The 19,346-nt window shown below is 38.7% G+C and overlaps 2 protein-coding genes and 1 long non-coding RNA gene across 6 annotated transcripts in view; 1 reads left to right on the forward strand and 2 right to left on the reverse strand.

Annotated features, from left to right (window-relative positions):
- Window positions 1-5,092: 5,092 nt before the first annotated feature.
- On the reverse strand, window positions 5,093-11,122 carry syap1 (synapse associated protein 1). Its single transcript, XM_086025405.1, has 9 exons — window positions 10,772-11,122; window positions 9,197-9,315; window positions 9,070-9,136; window positions 8,870-8,943; window positions 8,405-8,544; window positions 7,370-7,527; window positions 7,239-7,288; window positions 6,170-6,326; window positions 5,093-5,565 (listed from the first exon to the last, which is right to left on the reverse strand). The coding sequence occupies exons 1-9, from the start codon at window positions 10,980-10,982 to the stop codon at window positions 5,435-5,437; spliced, it is 1,107 nt and encodes a 368-aa protein (XP_085881531.1). The 5' UTR covers window positions 10,983-11,122; the 3' UTR covers window positions 5,093-5,434.
- phospho2 (phosphatase, orphan 2) lies at window positions 10,739-17,113 on the forward strand. 2 transcript variants are annotated; one of them, XR_015086099.1, is made up of 5 exons: window positions 10,739-11,411; window positions 11,715-11,804; window positions 11,874-11,968; window positions 12,933-15,149; window positions 16,547-17,113. XR_015086099.1 is itself a non-coding variant. In XM_086025406.1 (4 exons), the coding sequence occupies exons 2-4, from the start codon at window positions 11,734-11,736 to the stop codon at window positions 13,481-13,483; spliced, it is 717 nt and encodes a 238-aa protein (XP_085881532.1). In that variant the 5' UTR covers window positions 10,739-11,411; window positions 11,715-11,733; the 3' UTR covers window positions 13,484-15,195. The 2 variants fall into 2 exon arrangements, 1 of the variants encoding a protein (XP_085881532.1); XM_086025406.1 differs by lacking the exon at window positions 16,547-17,113 and having other exon boundaries at window positions 12,933-15,195.
- The window catches only part of LOC147149678 (uncharacterized), an 83,583-nt gene continuing 75,841 nt past the window's right edge, over window positions 11,605-19,346 (reverse strand). Inside the window, exons 7-10 of one of the 3 annotated variants that reach the window (XR_015086102.1) lie at window positions 16,818-19,276; window positions 16,623-16,721; window positions 14,835-15,019; window positions 11,605-13,208 (exon numbers count right to left, since the gene is read on the reverse strand). This is a non-coding gene — a long non-coding RNA (uncharacterized LOC147149678). The remainder of the gene's footprint in view (window positions 13,209-14,834; window positions 15,020-16,622; window positions 16,722-16,817; window positions 19,277-19,346) is intronic. The other 2 variants (XR_015086100.1, XR_015086101.1) reach the window with 2 other exon arrangements.

The following is a 19,346-nucleotide window of genomic DNA, read 5'->3' on the forward strand; positions in this document are numbered from 1 at the left end:
TAAAGGAGCGGCAGCTGACCAGACCCGGCGCAAACAAGGAGGTCAAAAATGCACGTTATGTGGTCAAATTCTGAAGCACAATTTTGTGTTTTCAACTAACCTACAATGCATGTTTTTGGAATGAAAAGTGAATGAACGGAACAGTGAACCCCCACCCGTTAGTGGTTTTCTATTCACAATTGATTCTCTTCGTGTCCCCCCCCCTGTGGAACCGATCCCAATCTATTCGCAAAAAAAAAAACAAAAAAAAAACGAATTGATGTGGTTGTGCTTTTTCTGAAATGCCATAAAACCACATCGTGAAATAGATTAGATTTCATTTCCTATAGAGAAATGGGGATTTTCATTGTCCAAGAAAAAAAAACGGTTTTCCATCCTCTCCTATTGTTTCCTGAGTACGTCTGAACTGAAACAATAAAAGGCGCCTGGCAAACATTACAGTTGACTTTATGGCCCTGCAGCTCTAAGTGACAAAGTCCTAACTGACACCACGGCAGCCAATCTGCATTTTGTTTACTTGTTCCGCCTTTTAATTCCAACATGCCTGAGTGTGTGAGGTGCCGTTAATCTGGGCGGCACCTGTAGTTTAATATCAGATTGCTCCACTAAAAGAGCGCCCAAGAAATAAAAGAAAGAAGGAACACCTGGTGTGTGCAAGCACTGACACCCCCCCCCCCACCCCACCCCCAACCACCGTCTGGCTGATAGCAGCGCGTACACAGGCGGAATAACAACTGCGCTTTCAGCTGTGAAAGTGCACATGAAAGCGTGAGAAAGAGGGAAGTGAAGGACGACACAGAAGTGGCCACAAGACGAGAGGCTTTGAGATCCAGCAATCTCATCATCCAGGTGACTGAGGCACACACTTTAATAGATGAGCCATCAGAAGGGTAAGGTGCACATTCTTTGCACTGAGCTGTGACTCGAAAGCCCACACCCACGTAGGACAGATATACCTACCCTCATCCCTCAATGCCTCACTGAATTCCTGTCAAATCACAGCAGAGACTAAAAACACCTCCTCGGGTTTCACCTTGACCACCATAGCAGCCTTCTTGATCTTGCAGGTTTTGCACACGCACCCGGATCTTATTTCAACTATTCATCTTTTATAGCACTTGTCCTCATTGGGGAACACGGGTGTGCTGGAGCCCAGCTGACAGTCTGGTGTGGTCACCAGCCATAGTTAGGCGAATCCAGACAAACAAGCGTTTATAGACTCACGTTGATACATTTGGTCAATTTAGAGTCTTCATGAATCGAACATGCGTGTTTTTGGAAGGAGGAAGCTGGAGAACATGCAACACCCTCAAGAGAAGGTCAGAGCTGAGACTTGAAACTCACCGAACACCACTAAAGGAAGGACATATGAGCACTTCAAAATCACATGTGCTGTTTGCAGACAAAATCTGCATAAGAGCCAAGACGTGTGGTTGTGTGCGTTCATTGTTAAGAAACAAACACACAAAGTAGGACACATTACACTTTTATTGCAATGTTGAGTGAAAAGCGATGCTAGTGCGTGCGTGAGAGTGACAGCAGTTCCTTTTAATCTGAACTAAAATAAAAGAAAGCCACATTGTAGTGGTGTGTGATTATTTTAAGATTTATTGCTAATAAAAATACCGATACTTTTAGTGCAATAATTAAGGTGGATGATACTGGTGTGCGCAATACTGCAATAATTGCTACATAGCCAATACCAAGTAGATACATTGTCAATCTTGCCGCTAAAGATACTTGACTTTATTTTAATAATTAAGGTGGAAGCTAGAATGTGATATTTCAAGGTATTGATTCCCCACACCAGTAATGAGTACACTACAAAATGATAAATAGCAATAATTCATACAATTATTAAAAAACAAAACTGAAAAAATGAATGATGCAATATTTTTTAAAATGCGTACAAGAAAATAAAATGATTGGTTTAAATTATTACAAAAATTATTCTAATATAACTAAAATTTCTTACATTATTGGTTTAGTTGGTTTTTTTAGTGTCTAAATTGTGAATAAAACATGTTTTGAAATTACTACAAGAATTAAAATAAAAATTGTAATTTTTAAAAAGAAGTCTAAAGTGACGAAATGTGTATGCCCCCCCCCAAAAAAAGTACAAAAAAAAATGGAACATGTACACTGGATTGTGTCAGGAAAAAAAAAATCAAAATAGTTTTGAAAATGTGAAAATTAATTTTGAAAAGTAATGGAAATCATTTCAAGATCTACAGTGTCATCACACGATACTATCAAATACAAAAGTATCTCACGAGGCCTGGAATAGTAACAATTATAGTTCCGAGTGGACTAAGCATTTAAACTTTGTGTGGGAATCACTTCCTAATCGAAACAACTCTGTAGCTCTTTTTGTTGCCTTTAGGTCTGAAAAAGGGGAAATGCGAAAACCACAACACAACTTTCTGAATTTGATGTGAAACGTGCTGAGACGTCCGCGGTTCTCTCTCACCATTCTTTCCCATGCGCTACAACCCAAGTGAAACTGTTGGGCTTTTTATTTGGCGTTTGTTGCAACACTCATCTTCAAATATGCATACTAACTGGGGCTAACTTACTTTGTGACACTTGTATCACAGTTAAGAAAGTTACAATGTTACTGAAAAAAAAAGAATACTTTCAAAGTTAATAAACGATGTGGTGGCCACAGTTTGACTCAGCAGACTTTCTAGTTCAATTATTTACATTGGGGAAAATTGTAGTTTTTTTAAAAAAATGTGTCTTCATGTGTGAATATAAGCAGTGGTTATACTTGTGTGTTGCGTTTTATCATTTTTATGTTTTAATATTAGAGTACTTGACTTCTTTTTACAATTTACATTTTTATGGCAGGTAAGCATGTTAAAATGTTATGACAAAAAAATAAAAATAAAAACTCCCCTGTATATAGAGGTGACACTTTGACAGAATATTTCTGACAGTGAAGAATGTTAAATGTGACTTAAAGTGGTAATCAACCCGAACATATTTTGAAACGCAGCATTCTGATTAGTATTGCTTTTGTGGAATATGAGCCTAGCAGCAAAATCCACCCCTTTTCAGCCATCTCAGGGGGCGGCCATTTTGTCACTTCTGTCAACTGAAAATGACATCACAACTGCTCCGGGCTCAAGTAAGATGGCTAAAAACGAGTGAATTAACTCTTACTCCACAAACACAACATTTATCAGAATGCCTTGCTTCAACTAGTGGGCTTCTTGAAAAAAATATGTTTGGGTTGACTTAGCCGTTAAGTATCGAGTGATCTCAAATTTTGAGCATTTCACGTATCGAATGATCTCAAATTTTGAGCATTCTCTTATCTTTTACAAAGTATTTCCTATTGGCTCGTGCTTATCTATTGCTGTGCGAAAGCATGGTCATCGCAAATAATCCATTACCGTCTTATTTTCCTTCATGTCTGTTTTGCACTACATGCTTGTCTCAATCCTTTGTCTGGAACACATACACACACACACACAAACAGCCACACAGGCCCAAAAAGGTCCTAATGCATTATTAAAAGATGGTTACGCACACACACAAGCATACGGTGGGTGGCTTTATTGCCATGGTAACGAATGTGTGGCCTAGAGCAGAGCATCTGAGGGATCGAAAGGGTCTGCGATGGAGTGATAAAAGACAAGAAACAAAATTAATGCATTAATCCCAGCCGCTAACATACTTGTCAATTAAGAAATTTGCCAGAGGAATAATTTTCTGACTCAGAAAGAAAGGTCTATGGTCACAATTTTTTGTCATTGTGTTACGGTAAATAAAATTGCAAAAATATAAGATGTATCATTAACAGTGTATATTTGTGGATACTTGTATCGGTCTGGAAAAAAAAAAAAAAGTGTTCTTGAACATCCCTAAATATCACCTTCGAACATTCAGTGAGGTTGATATTTGAGCTTTCTTTTTTTTTTTTTATGGTTTTGCTGCATTGATCTCCATCATCTGATCATAGCTTTCAATGGACATCAGGCATTGATTTTTGGTGTCGTCTGCACGGGAGCGTCTGTAGGTTAAAGACAGGCAGCAACACGTCTGGTGCGTCTGTCTACTGGTGTCTCACTCACTGTGATTACAGACTTTCGACAAAACAAAACATCCAGCGTGCCAAGTTCCTTCAGTTCCTTCCCTTCCCCGTCATTCCACACGCGCTTAGTCACCTTGAGGGCTACAGACTTGATTCACTTTTTTTTTTTTGGGGACATCTATGACTCCAGTTTAGAAAGAAATAGTCTTATAGGCCTATACATTACTTAGTACAAAAGGACTTGAGTAGTAGCAAGTGAATCAATATTGATGTGAAAAATGATTGTCAATTTTTTATATATTGACATTGAATTATATTTCTGAAAATAATGTGATTTCACTTGTTGTATTATGGCTATTTTCTTGTTGTATGTAAAGAGATTTTTACAGCTGTAGCTGTTGTGAAATGTGCCATACAAATAAAATTGTATTGTATTATATATTGTATTACCTATTTATTTTAGTGAGGATAACTAGAAAACAATGTGAAATAAATACTAAAAATCTCTCTATCCATCCATCTAATTTGAAGGGGAATTCGGCATTTTTTCACTTTGCTATGAGTTCTTTCTTAAATTCTATGGCACTTTCTTTGGTGCCATGATGGGATTGTTGAAAAGCTGCACTTAAGTATAAAAATACTTTTGCAGTGTTTGCAATTAACATGCACGGTGACGCTCGAGGAAGACAACACTGAAAGTCACGCATAGGAGAAGTATGGTACGGACCATTTTCTACCGTGCACTGTAGGGCTACATGGAAAAAAAGTGTTTCCTTGCAATTTTTGTATTTCTATGCAAACCTTTGCAAGGGGATGTATTTTTTGCGAGGAAACACAAAGACTACAGTGGAAAAATAAATGTCTATTTACATGTGCTTAATATTATTATTGTTATTTCTAATACATGTTTTCCACTCAAAAATGTTTTCTATATTTTAAAAATACAATAATAATAACCAATTTAATTACAAAATAGCAATACAAACTGTTAAGGTGATTAATTTCATTTAGAGAGAGAAAAAAAATCTTATTGAAAATATGATTCATAAAAGGTTGTTTTTTTTCAACTGTGTTTTTATTTACATATTACAACTTTATATTTGAGAATGTGTCTTTTAGATAACTAATAATACGTTTTGACTGTACAAGACAGGCAGAAAGGGGAGAAAAAAAAGGACAGAGAAGAAAAAGCTGAATCTCTGACGTCACCCAGTTGTTATTGTTGGCATCGGAGCGCCTCCTAGCGCCAATTCCCTGCCATTACCACCATGACCACTCATTTCCCAGCAGAGGTGACGAGGCAATCTTGCCATCTCAGCTCGTTCTTCATCCGGGAAATGTTTAAGTTTGAATGTCTACATGTAAACGCGAGCTATGGCTGTACCGTGGCGCGCTTTAGGTGTCGTGTGCCTGCAGCATCTCCTCAATCTCCTGGACCCACTGCTCGTCACGGTTTTCCGACTCGGCCACCACCTCGTACTCCTGGAGCTCCTGCTGCAACTCCTTCTCCCAGTCCGACTGCTCTTCTACCATCAAGATAATAATGTCACATTAGAACAATATTAGCACTATTACGTGTGTGGCTGTGCAGTACATTGGGCAGGGCGCAATCCTTACATATTTAAACCAATATTTCAGCCCATTTAGGTGCCATTACTACTTTAGAACCTTTTTAAACCATTTTTATCCTGATGGGAAAAGGGAGGTGTTGATTTGGGAAGGTGTTTCTTTACAAACAGTTTTTATCCTGATGGGAAAAGGGAGATGTCGATTTAGGAAGCTTGTTTCTTTGTTTTAAGCGGCTGTGGAGCGCATTCCGACACCAAATGCACCTTTTAAATGTGACTCATTTGCGCAAATAAATTAATATTCCGGTCCATTTGCGTGCTCTACTCTAACACTCGTTAGAGTCGCTGCAAGACATTTTAGAGTGCTTCTCACAGGGAGTCCTGGCCAAGAGAGATAGCAGAAAATTGCTACGCCGCAATCGCCATATAAAAAGCATCAGGTTATTTCACTGTTCCTTCAGGTTTGATTTTGAAATATTTGAAGTACTGAGTGATTGGGAGTGATTGTAGATTTAAGGTGGCTCGAAGTTCATTCCAAACATGTGGAATAATGAAAACCAACCGTCAGCAGAGGGGGCGCTGTCCTTCTTGTCCAGCACCAGCTGCTCCATTCCCTTCTGCAGGTCCTCGTGGTCGATGGCCGCCGAGTCGAAGGCGTCGCTCACAAATTCAGAGACGCCGGGACTGGTGGAGATGGAAAAGTCTTCCTCCGGAGTGGGCTGAGGGAACACATGTACAAATCAAGACCATGAACCTTTGTGGATTTTTATATGTCAGAGGCTAAAAGTAAACAAAACACAAAGAAAAAAAAAATAGAAATAAATTTGTAATAGTTTTTAACATGTAATATTTACAAGAACCTTTTTTTATTTTATGAGAATGATAAATGAATGAATGTTTTCTTTCCTCGAAAAAAAGTCTAGCCTAACCTTCCTCATAGTGAAGTTTTTTTTTTCCCCAGCAAAACTGTTTTTTTTTCATGGGAATCCTCTGAAAGTCAATATTTTTTTCATTAAATTTTCTAATGCAAAATTTCATCTTTCTGCATAAAACATTTATACATTATATCATGTAAAATGCCCACTTTTTAAATCATAAATTTAGAATATAACCATTTTAAAAAAATGTACACATTTTTTTCTCCAAATACTTTTAACATTTTTTTTCTCAGAAACTTTAAACTAAAAAGCGAATGTCTTTTACAATTAACTATGTAAAATGTATGCTTTTTTTCCTCAAAAATATTTTGTCACATATGAGCATAAAGAGATGGTAAATGTTTTTCCCCCACATCACGATTGTAATTTTTTTTTTTTCATGAAACAGAACAAATGTAACAATTAAAGAAAAAACAATCATTTCCCCCTTTTCTTGAATGTAAAAAAAAAAAAAACCTTACCATTGAAAATGTTTTTGTTATTTTGGCACAATTATTTGACTCAAGCGCAATACATTTCAAAGGGACAATTTAAGTGCAGTTTTTATTTTACTATGTTTAAGCGCAGCGTTAATGTTGAAACTGCATAATGTTACAGTGGCTTACAATACTAAATACACTTTTTAAGAATAAAACCAACAATACGTTGGCTGTGTTGTTCAAAATAATTTTTTAACTTAGTGTTGCATACTACCTGTTGCTTGTCGCTGATGGAAACAGGCGGCGTTTTGGGCCTGACGTTATCTGTGAGGACAACAAAGGGAGGAGCAATGAGGATTTGCAAATATGCAAATGAGCGTGACGTCATTCATGTAAATGGTATACCTGTTAAGATGACATCATGGGGCGAGACGTCATCCTCTCCCTCGCCGCCCGACTTTTGCTGCTGCTTCTGCTGGGCCGCCAGCGCCGTCAGCTGCGCCGACTGCTTGATGAGCGAGACGCGGTAGAAGTAGTTCCTCCAGAACACCTCCTCCTTCACGCTGTCAATCAAAAGAAAAAAAACAAAAACACTGACACATATACAAGCACAAACACGTGTTATAGTGGCAACTGACTTTTTGGGAAATTTTTAACCCCAAGATATGTAAACATTTTCCTCGTAAAATTAAAATAGTCGGACAATTTTTTCCCCTCTTCAAATGAAAAAAAAATGCACAAAATTAACTTTGGTTATAAACATTGATTTTCAACTTGATGGAAGAAACTAATCAACAGATGATTCTTGTAGAATTACCACTTTTTTAATGTAAATTTGAAAGTAAATATGAAATGAAATATGAATTGTTTCATTTAAAATAAGACATTTGCAAACATCTTTTCCTCATCAAATTTGAGTAATTCTCTAAAAATAAACTCTTTATTAAAAAATGTACTTTGTTGTATACTCTACAATTTATTGTCAAATTCGAACTTTTCTTTGAAAACGTAAGTTTTGTTAAGACTATTCCAAACTATTTTGTTGTAACATCAAACATTTTACAAAGTATAAAAACAAATTCTCATAAAATTGAAACTTTTCTCCCAGAATTGGAAGTTTACCTTGTAGAATTTCAATTTACAACAGAAAATAACAAGACACTTTGGTCAATTTTTTTTTTGTTTGGGAAGTGTTTTCAAAAAGCATTCTCGTAAAATTGTATCTTGTTTTTGTATTCATTTCTCATGACATTACAATTATTTCACACTACAAATTCAATACGTTTCAATACAACAAATTCACAAATAATTCAAAAATATTTCCTCATTAAAAATTTTTTTTTTTTAAAAATGAAGAATCCTAGGAAAGTATTTTCTCACCAAATAAAAGGAAATTCTCATGCATTGTGAAATGTGAACGCACACACAATAAGTACTGACTGTTTGGGCACCAGGTCGAAGCGCATGCGGTTGAGCAGCTGGTCTTCCTCCAGCATGACAGTGGCCAGAGGAGACATTTGCCCCATGTCAAAGTGGAACTGCACACCAGCCGGGGGGTCACGCAGGAAGTTACGCTTGTCCTGAACATGTACACAACACTTTTTTTGTTGGATTATTCCTTTTCCTTTCATTTAATTTCTACTGTGCAAGGTGGCGATCGTCATGAATAATTGGCGAGAGGGGACATCACATTTATCGCATTGTCGCTGTCCTGTGAAAAACACTTATGTCCAATTTTGGGAAAAAAAAATGTTCGTGTTAATGCCATGTCTGTAACGCGAAAACACCATTCGCATAAAAATAGGAAAATTGAAAAATATGGACCTAAGTGTTTTTCACAGGACAGCGACGATATGACACATTCATTACTGACACTTTTTAAAACCTATTTTTAATGCTGCTCACAGCTGAGAGGGCGAGGATCTGTTGCTGGATGATCTCCTCCTCATTGTAGCCCACCCATGGAGGCACCGCTGCTTCTGGACACACAAACACCAGAAAATATCACGTAATATCATAAAATTGTATTGGCTTGTATTCATATTGTTGTCATATATTCATATTTATTATATCATATTTCAAAAATATTATACATTCTATCCTACCTGTTCTTTTGGACTTGTTTTCCTGTACAAACTTCTCTTGCTCCTTCTGGAAGTCTCCTAGGAAGGTCTGCACACAAAGAAAGAAAGACAAATAACAATAGTAACGAATATTAGAGCGTAAGCATACCTTGTCGATGATGCCGTCAATCTTTCCCTCCTCGACGCTCTTCTTAATGCTTTGTGCCGTCCCTACCACGGACTCAGAGATTTTCTTGCTTGCGCTGGATGCAAAACTGAAGATGAAGTCTGGACGGCGAAGAGCGGAGGTGGTGGTTTACAAACACGTAGGACATGTCATTCGATGCACTTGTATAATCATGTATAGTCCTGTATTTGGATTATTTCTGCAAATAAATAAAAAGATGGGGAGGGACGCCTACTTTTGTATTAACCAATGTTACCGCTATATTACAATGTGGAATATACTCTATAGTAGAAAAAAGGAAAACTATATTAGTTTTATGCAGCAGCCAATCATATTGCAGTGGGGCGTGTCCTGCCTGGACCACAAGTGGAATTCATAATAACGCCTCAATTGCTCTCTCAGCTCATCAGTACAGCACTATTATTAGTCGTTTCATGCAAACTCTCTCTCTCTATATATATATATATATATATATATATATATATATATATATATATATATATATATATATATATATATATATATATATATATATATATACATACATACATACATACATACATACATATATATATATATATATATATAGGCGGCACGGTGGTCTTCGGCGTGGAGTTTGCATGTTCTCCCTGCGTGGGTTTTCCCCGGGTACTCCGGTTTCCTCCCACATTCCAAAAACATGCATGGTAAGTTGATTGGACACTCTAAATTGCCCCTAGGTGTGATTGTGAGTGTGGATGTTTGTCTCTGTGTGCCCTGCGATCACTGGCTTTCAGTTTGTTTAAGAAGTGATTTTAAGACTGATTACTTTTGAAGCACATATGAAGTTGGCTGTAAGCTATATTACTGAACTTTTAAGACTGTGACCTCAGATCCTCGGGAGGGCCTTCGGGTCGTCCCAAAGTTTAAAACCAAAGGTGATTGAGCAATGAGAATTATTAATCAGAGGGCCTCAACTTTGGAATGACCTGCCAGAGGAGCGGAGACATGCAAAATAGAGTAGGTGACATGTTTTAATTACTTTTAAAGATGAACTTTTACATTATATTGCCCCCGCCCTCCTTTCGATTTTGTTAACTCTTTACAGACTTGCTTTTATGTTTTTTTTTTTCATCTTTCCTCCCTTTCATTTATTTACTTCTGTTCTCACAATCAGCTTTACTACTGGTGTTAGGTTTTTGACGTTATTTTTATTGTGTCTTGAAATGTATTTATTTTGTCATCTCTCAGTAGTGTTGTTGGTCTCATGTCTGTTGGGTTCTTGCATTTCCTGGATTTCTTTTTGGTTGATGCTGTTTGTTTTATACCACATAAAGCGTTGCAGTAGTGCTGTGTTTTATGTGACCTTTTCTGTCAAAGCAGTTTGGAACACGTGTTTGCAAAAATGCAATGTTATCAACGTTATTTTCTTTGAATCCATTGGCTGCAAGCGACACTGACGTCATCCAAAAACAAACAGGGCTCGAGCTATTAAGTAAAAAGTGTCGCCCGCTGATTTAATCACGCCGTTACTTAATAGTAGTTGTAATCTCCAATCTAATCAATGATATGGCTCACCCCCAAGTCCTTTATTGAGCTCCTGATTCGTCTCCATGTCATCTTGTCCTCCTTCGTCATGGTGGCCGTCAACTACTGCTTGCTGTTTGTTTACCTCGTTTTGAGCTTCCACCACTTTTTCCTCCAGCTTCTGCTCCTCCTCCACGACGGCCGACGTGTTGGAGTCCGCCGGGTTGTCCAAACCCAACCAAGAGCCTAAACCTCGCAACATTGTCAAATAAAATGACGACTTTCGTGGGTGGCAAACGTTTGTTGGGTTATGGGATAACTGATTCTTTGAAGGTAGGGGGGGTAGGGTAATGCTACCCGGAAGTAAGACGCGGGGTGATTTCTTCTTCGCTTGTGGAATTGGTCGGGTGGTTAACTATAATGCCACCTAGAGGATACAAGAATATGACATCTTCTAATGTGTTTTGTGACAATGGAGCATTTTCCCCCTAATTGGGATTACGCGATTTATGCAAAAAATGATAAATATTTGATGAATCACGTCATTGGGTGAAATAATTCGTCTGTGTAAATTGATAAATAACCACTTGACCTGCCTGCAGTTTACGACAGGTGGCGGTAACGAGTCGTTGCGAATCTTGAGACGACGCGAAGGACTTCACTGAGAGCTTACGACAGCAACAAAATATAGGTCAGTTTGTCTTTTATCGTCATGTAAAGAATGTCTCTGTCCTTTAAATCTCTAAACCCTCCCCCTTTCGGCAATAAAGGCTATGATTTCGCAATAATCTCTTAAACATGACCGAAAAAAATGAATCCATATAAAGAAAGCTCGTTTTAAAAAAATCAATTGAATATATTTTCGATCTACACCGTGTATAATAAACTGACCGAAATGTAAAGATTATTTGTGACCTCGTTTTACATTCGGCGTGTTGTTTGGACGCCTTATACTTTAACGTCACTTGTTTTGTTTCACTTTTGTTTTCTCAAGTTCCGCACATTTTCACGTAATGAAGACGTTGATAGTGTTTGATTTCGACCACACGGTGGTCGATGACAACAGTGACACGTGGGTGATCAGGTAAATATGAATGATTTGTATTACTTACGCATTATTGAAGACGTGTCTTAAGTGCATATTGTGTTTTAGGTGTCTTCCAGGTCATAAACTGCCTGACAGAGTGAAGAATTCTTACAGAAAAGGCCACTGGACTGAGTTCATGGGCAGAGTGATGGATTACATAGGCATGCACAACAATATTATGACGTCAATATTTGAGTAATTGTTAGGTAATAGGTAGTATTCTGTTGATGGCTGTTATGAGTGTTTATGATGCAACTCAACCACCATATTGCCTCTACTTGTCTCCTTGTCTCAGCTGCAGAGTACATGTCGGATATTTATAGACAAAACCTTTGTACAAGTGTAGGTTTTTTTTTTTTTATAGTAATGCAATACTGTATTCTTTCATTCCTGTATTTGCTATCATGTCGGGGCATTTTCAACTTCAAAATAGCGCATCAGAAGACTGCAGTGTAACTACATTACTAAGATAATTTAAAACAGTAGTAGAAGTTGTAGCAACAACAACAACAATAATAATAGTTAATACTAGTCTTGATAACAACAACAACAATAATAATAATTAATCAACATACACTTCTGTAATAGGTATTATGTATTGTGTAAGATATTGTACAGTATTTTGTATGTTATTTTTTATTCTTCTATTATCACAATTCATTCTATATGTATTAGCATAATTGAAACTATTATACCAACATATAGTAATATATTACCAGTGTCTACATGTTAAGTTAATGTCCTATGGACCTATGCTAATGCTTTCTATTGCCTGTGATGGCAACATTGCCCCTGCCAACATGGCTGCCGCGTACGTCTATTCATTGCCTTTGATGAGAATGTCGCCCTGTTAACAAGACCGCCAGTATCCCGTCTGTTAGCTGGATATATTCTATACCGTATATCTGTGACAACAGCGGCACAAACCAGAAATACATGTACCACTCTCGGTTTATTAATTGACAGCGCTAGTAAATAACAGCGGCCAATTCTGGAACTAATAGACTTTGAGAACTACTTAAGAGCCATTTTGAGTGGACTAGATGCCTTTTCTGTTCATTAAATGCAAAATCCGTTCAATCTGGGTCTGTTAAATCGAGGTTCCACTGTACTTTCTTCCTGCAGGCGAGCAGGAAGTAAGTGTGGAGAGCGTCCGCGCCGAGATGGAGCGCATCCCCTTGACGGCGGGAATGAGCGAGCTGCTGACCTTCATATCGTGTAACAAGAGTGACGTGGACTGCGTTGTCATCTCGGACGCCAATGCGCTCTTCATCGACTGGATCCTCTGCGCCGCTGGGTTGCGTTCGGCCGTGGACTGCGTGTTCACCAACCCGGCCGGAGTCAACTCGCTGGGCCGCGTGGAAGTACATCATCACCATGCACACGACTGCCGCCGCTGCCCTGTAAACATGTGCAAAAAGAAAGTTCTGGAGGGATACCTGGCCCAACGAGATGAGTACAGCCGCATCTTCTATGTGGGCGATGGCACGAATGATTTCTGCCCAACTTCCTGCCTGAGGGGGCGCGATATAGTCATGCCCAGGATTGGATACGCCCTGGAAAAGCTTCTGGAGAGCAAGAAGGATGCTTTGAAAGCCAGAGTCATTGCCTGGAGCAGCGGGACCCAAATCCTACATGAGTTACAAGCCGATCTAAGTTCCAAAATGGACACGTAATCGTGGACTAATCAGTCTGAGGCACCGAGCTAACCGTCATCAATGCATATCCCAAATGGAACAAAATTAAAACTAGGCCCGCGCACATTCCTAACCTCTGTTACTGAGAAGTCCATGTTTATCATACCATTCACAGTCAGGGTTCCATGAAATACACATATCCAGAACCTTGTTCGATACACTCCGAATATAAGCAGGATCAAGTCTAAGTAAAAAGCAACGGTTTGCTGAGCTTAATTTACTAGATAATGACTTTATGAATTTTATTTGCTGTTGCTATCTCATTGTCTACTCTTACAAACTGATTTACCTTTCATTTGCTAGCTAACAGCCAATCAGAGTGATCGGTTGTCACCGACGGCTGACACTATTTTTCATACTGCAATCGAAGGTCAATTAATTCAAATTATATCTAAAAAGCACAATGACGCAAAAGTCTCTTAATTCTTCACAATTCTAAGTACTGCTTTTTAGGTGTGTTCTTGCTTGTATTTTGTATGTGTCTCGTAACTGTGAATAGTGCACTCTAAAAACAGTTTGGGTCAAAAAATGGACCGATCCACTAGTAGGGCCAACTTGACCCTCCAAAAATGGGCTGTTTTGTAAAAAACAACGCAAGAAGGTGGGTCAAATTGACCAAATTAGTGGATCGCTCAATTTTTGACCCACAATTGTGTTATTTTTAACCCAAGTGTTTTAAGAGTGTATTACAAACAACGACTTCTCAGCCACGTTTGCATGCTATGGTGTGAAAGTAATGATTTTGATTGACATTGACTGTAAGAATCAAAGGTTTTATTTCATTGTTTACTAAAAGACAGATTCTTTCAGATCAATGATAGGTTTGTTCTTTCAATTATATAAATATAAACATATTGTGGGAGAGTCTCAAGGGATCTAAGGATACTGCATCCATGTGAATATGAGAGGAAAGTCCCGGGTATCCAAATTTTTTCCAAAACCACGTAGCTCTGCTTTTGCTTATAGGGATTCAATGTAGACCTGCACTAAACCAATTACTGAAATCTTTCATGCCACCGTCGCATTCGGCACACAATGAGTCCTATCTTTACATCATTAGGCGCCTTAATGGGGTGTTTATAAATCAGGCTTTTGTCAATTACGGCAACAAACGATCGGGCCTGATAAATGCCAGATCTAGAGAAATGCCTCTGATGTCGCCATTTTGTGGTATCTTAGTGAACATTGACTCTCTTATCCCCTTTCACACAACATGTCCACATTGTTATTTATATGTTAATTGCTGCCTTAATTACGAGCATGACATGAAGCAATTACTGTCAACTTTTCATTCTTGTTTGCCAGCTTGCTCCAATTGTCTCCTTCTCACCTGCTGTCGAGCCAGTAGAGCCCTGCCTGATGTGTCATCTTCAATGTTGTCAACTCGAGTGGATTCTTGTGCTGAGAGGAGCAAAGCTGGACACCAGGCATCATGATTGAGCAACTTTTTTGGCAGCTCATCTATCTGCCCAGTCAGCACTCATTTGGAAGAGCATTCCGTATATGAGATGACGCCTGAAAAAAGGGACATTTTTAACTCTGTGACGGGACAACTCTGGAGGACATTTCATTTCTGCAAGAAAAATGAGACATTTTACCAGGCAGATGCACAGATCACGGACATAAGATTTTTTTATGATTAATGGTAAGCAAAATTGCATAAAATGTATTAAAAAAAAAATGTTAACACACGCACAAACACAATGTGTATATTTACACAGTATACTGTATACACACTTTGAGTACACACACATACTGTATGTACTGAACAGTACATAATACATGATGTATACATATGCTGTATGAAGATATGCGCTCTGAGTCAGCAATTACTAGTTCCGAGAAGCGACCCCACCACCACGTATACAAAGGAACAGAAGTGCACCCCCAACGAGGTGTGTGAGCGTCCATGTAACGTGTCAGCACCACAGCATTGATAATGCGTGAGGACTTAATGAATATTTAAAGGAGCAAACCATGATTCCAGCAGGCCAAGCGCCTCATTTGCATACTAAAGTAAAGAAAGACCGGAGGGCAACGCTGACATTCCTGCTTTGGACGAAACACAGCATTGCATCATGCACACACACACACACACACTCCCCCTACAAATACAAACACTACAAAACCACGAGATTAAGCAAGTATACCAGTGGCAACCTCAAGATCGCAGTTGTGATTTGATGTGCCAAATACACCAAATTTGTTGAGATGCACCTTAAATCATGATCTGTGCCAAAATGTAATGGAAACGATAGTAATGAACACAATTAAAGTCAAGAATGAACACATTATTAGTATTGACAAAAGTAACTTGTGTAACTTAGATGGGGAAATCAACCCAAACACATTTTTTTCAAGAATATGTTCCCAGCAGGTCCACTAGTTGAAACACGGCATTTCGATTAATATTGCAGCAAAATTTACCCGTTTTTAGCCATCTCTGGGGGCGGCCATTTTGTCACTTCCGTCGATTGAAAATGACATCACAGATGCTCAGGGCTTAGGTAACGACCATGGCTCAGCTTCAGAAAACAGCTCAGCCGTGATTGTTCGTTACTTGAGCCCTGAGCAGTTGTGATGTCATTTTCAGCCGAGAGAAATGACAAAATGGCCGCCCCCAGAGATGGCTAAAAACGGGTGGATTTTGCTGCAATATTAATCGAAATGCCGTGTTTCAACTAGTGGACCTGCTGGGAACATATTCTTGAAAAAAATGTGTTTGGGTTGACTTTCCTTTTTTAAAACAAAAAAAAATTACCAACCTTACAAATCCAACGGGTCTACCTAAAGGAGCTAACTAATTACAGAACTACTTATGTAGTTATTCATATATAATTGTTTTTTTGTTATTGCATCTAATAAATAACATCCTTATCAAGATGTGAAGTTCCCTGATGAATTGTGTTCTTTTATTGCCATGTGGAATTTTTTTTCTGAAAAAAAAAAAAAAAAAAAAAGGCCACAGGCGATGAAATAGATGTAGTGTTAAACAATCCTCATGTGAGTGCTAATTAGCGACGTGTCTCCTCTTCATGACAGTCCCTCGCTTCTTGGCCTTCGTCCCGTGGGCAACGGATGCTCTCCTCCATGCCCCACATTGACATCGTGCACTGACCTAGTCGGGAATGCTGGAGCACTCCCTTGCCATGATGTTGGCTGGGCCTTTCTCAGCTCCATGCCCGGCCAGTCCCGGCCCGGCCCGGCCCGGTCAGGTCTGGAGAGACGCAGATAGAAGCCCGCAGTCAGCTCGCAGGCAGGTCAGATGTCAGCTGTCTGTGCGGTTGCTATGCTACGATTTGCCGTACTTAACTTTTCCGACAGGAGGCAAAGTCCATTGCAATTTGCAGCGCCTCATTCACAACCAGCTGGGAAGATGTTGGACCCACCTACAGTGAATCTCGGGTCAGGATCAGGGTCAGTGCCTCGCTTGGCCCCAGTGACAGTGGACTATAAAAGAGAGAAGTAAAATGAATTCCTTGCACGCCTCCCCTGATCTCCATCGAAATCAAATGGCTTTTGCTTAGTTTTGTTGAAATCAATTATGCACTTTAGATGTAAAAAAAACTAAAAAAAAAAAAAAAAAAGAAACAAGAGAAATGAACAAATTAGCTAACATTAAGAAATCAAACAAACTAATCTCAAGCAACAAACTACACTCTAAAAACAGTTGGGTTAAAACTAACAAAATTTGGGGTTCAAAAACAGACTGATAAACTACTTGGGTCAATTTGACCCAGCTTTCTTTAAAAAAAAAGGCCTTCGTACAAAACAACACAAGAAGGTAGGGGTCGAATTGACCCCGTTCGTGGATCGGTCCATTTTTGACCCAAAATTGTATTATTTTTAACCCAACTGTTTTTAGAGTGTAACAATGACAAAATTTACTATGAGGAGTAATAAAATCCACTAACTAGCAAAGCGAATTAAACAATTAAAGAAAGGAAATTAACAAACTACTGAACTAACAAAATGAATGAAGCTCACTAACCAACAAATGAACAAATTAAATAAAATAGAAGTAACAAATGAACAAAACTAGCAAAGTTGCAACTCTAACAAAACCAATTACCGAACTATCTTATTAAAAGAGTTACAGAAACTAACAAGATAAAGGAGACTACAAAGAACACTAAACAACAAAACTAATGTACTAATAAAATTGAAGGACTGAAAAGCAAGCACTAAAGACAGTTAGGAAAAAAAATAACCCAATTATTTGTACATTTTCGCCAGTGATCGACGTACATACTATTTCACCTTTTTTTTATGTTAAATATGTTTTAAAACGGACTCATTTTATTGTGAAAAACCTTGTAAATTTGCTTCACAAGGTGCTATCCAAATAAAGATGTTATTGTTATTTCATATAATTGTTCATTTAAAAAATATTGTTATTGTTATTATGTCAGGTGAGTGCATATTCTTTTGACTGATAACAAAAATATGATACTGTTAGCGGGACCTTTCTCTGCATCATCTTGAAAAGTTTACCACCCTGCTTTTCTGGCTCTTTTGCCTGTCGGACTTCTTCTGGAATCTTCCATCACGCACTGATGTTGGCTGCCAAGCCTGCTGGCAGCTGGTGGCCAAGGCTATTTACCCCAAAGAGTTGGGTAATTCTCACTTGTTTAATGTCCTCGGCTCCTTTGAAAGGTCCTGCATGCATAAAGCTATTATTGTTATCATGATTGTTATTATTATGATTATTGAATCAGATGCATGACAATCATAGTCTTCATGGATGGAGGCATGTGTGGTGGTCCAATCCTACCAGTTGGAGGCACTGTAGCTCCACGCTGGGTACAGTATTTATAGTACTATACCGAGGAGCTTATCCTTTGAGTCCTTCTAATATTTTCCAAGTCTAAGTGAGCTTTGTTCTTGACAAGCAAGGATGTTCGCCGTGGTAAAAGCTACAAAGGAAAATATTGGTGAGTGTTGTTTGGCCTGGGTCCAGAATAAAGCCTCCTTTCACCCCCCTTGCCGACTTCATTGAATCACTCAAGACTGTTGTGTAATATCAAAATTTACAAGTCCTTTTGCGTTTGTCTAAACTCCACTTTTACTTGACATCAATGCTAATTTTGTTGTATTCTAATTCATGCTCAAGCGTCTCGTTCCCTTGAGTAAATAAATGCTCCCTGCCTCCACTAACGCCCCAAAATCGTCTTGGCGGCACCCCCGTAAATTCTTTTGAAAATTCAGCCCCTGAAGCCAGTTTCATTTTCCACATAGTTTGGCGGCGGGCCAAGATTTTCCGAACAATCCTATCGCGGGCCGAAATGACATTTTCATCAGGCAAACAATATCAAAAGCTCACGTTTTGGTTTTATCGTGGTACTGATGTCACGGTATGATATTTATTGCCATTTCGTGTGAAAGCTCACAGCACTGCAGTATTGCTGGAAAGTTCACGGTACACGGTCTGCTCGCTAATTTGACGGTATCATATTTCTTCTTTATAGCATTTGAAATGTGATCCTGCCAAACGACAGTGATTTCTTTGCTTATCAAGTCAGAAATAGAGGAACACTCTGGATAAAGGCGACAGAGGTATTAAAAGCCAAGTAGCAATAAATACAATAATCACCTTGTTACTTTCTTTTTCCGTGCATACTGAGATGCTTGAATTTAGAGGGCAACTTATCTCTAATGCGTTGTCCGAGGCAAGGGGAGGAAGTCCGGCGAAGCCGAGGTCTCCACATTCCACAACGGGTACCGCTTCCCACCAGACGATGGGATGTCACAGGTGACATATGTGAGCCGTCTCTGGATGGACTCAAATGCACCACACCAAATAAAGAAAAAGACAAATCAGAGTATTTGGTTCGCAAATAGC

This window comes from Filicampus tigris, chromosome 3, assembly GCF_054856515.1.
Source record: "Filicampus tigris isolate MCC_2025a chromosome 3, RoL_Ftig_1.0, whole genome shotgun sequence".
Classification (NCBI taxonomy): domain Eukaryota; kingdom Metazoa; phylum Chordata; class Actinopteri; order Syngnathiformes; family Syngnathidae; genus Filicampus; species Filicampus tigris.

Bases quoted from the DNA above. Each gene is read 5' to 3' on its own strand.
- phospho2 (XM_086025406.1), top strand. From the start codon at position 11,734: ATGAAGACGTTGATAGTGTTTGATTTCGACCACACGGTGGTCGATGAC. The intron at 11,805-11,873 runs GTAAATATGAAT...ATTGTGTTTTAG, and splicing joins AGTGACACGTGGGTGATCAG to GTGTCTTCCAGGTCATAAAC. The intron at 11,969-12,932 runs GCATGCACAACA...TTCTTCCTGCAG, and splicing joins CAGAGTGATGGATTACATAG to GCGAGCAGGAAGTAAGTGTG.
- syap1 (XM_086025405.1), bottom strand. From the start codon at position 10,982: ATGTTGCGAGGTTTAGGCTCTTGGTTGGGTTTGGACAACCCGGCGGAC. The intron at 9,137-9,196 runs GTATGCTTACGC...CTTTGTGTGCAG, and splicing joins TTGACGGCATCATCGACAAG to ACCTTCCTAGGAGACTTCCA. The intron at 5,566-6,169 runs GTTGGTTTTCAT...TCTTGATGGTAG, and splicing joins CAGCGCCCCCTCTGCTGACG to AAGAGCAGTCGGACTGGGAG.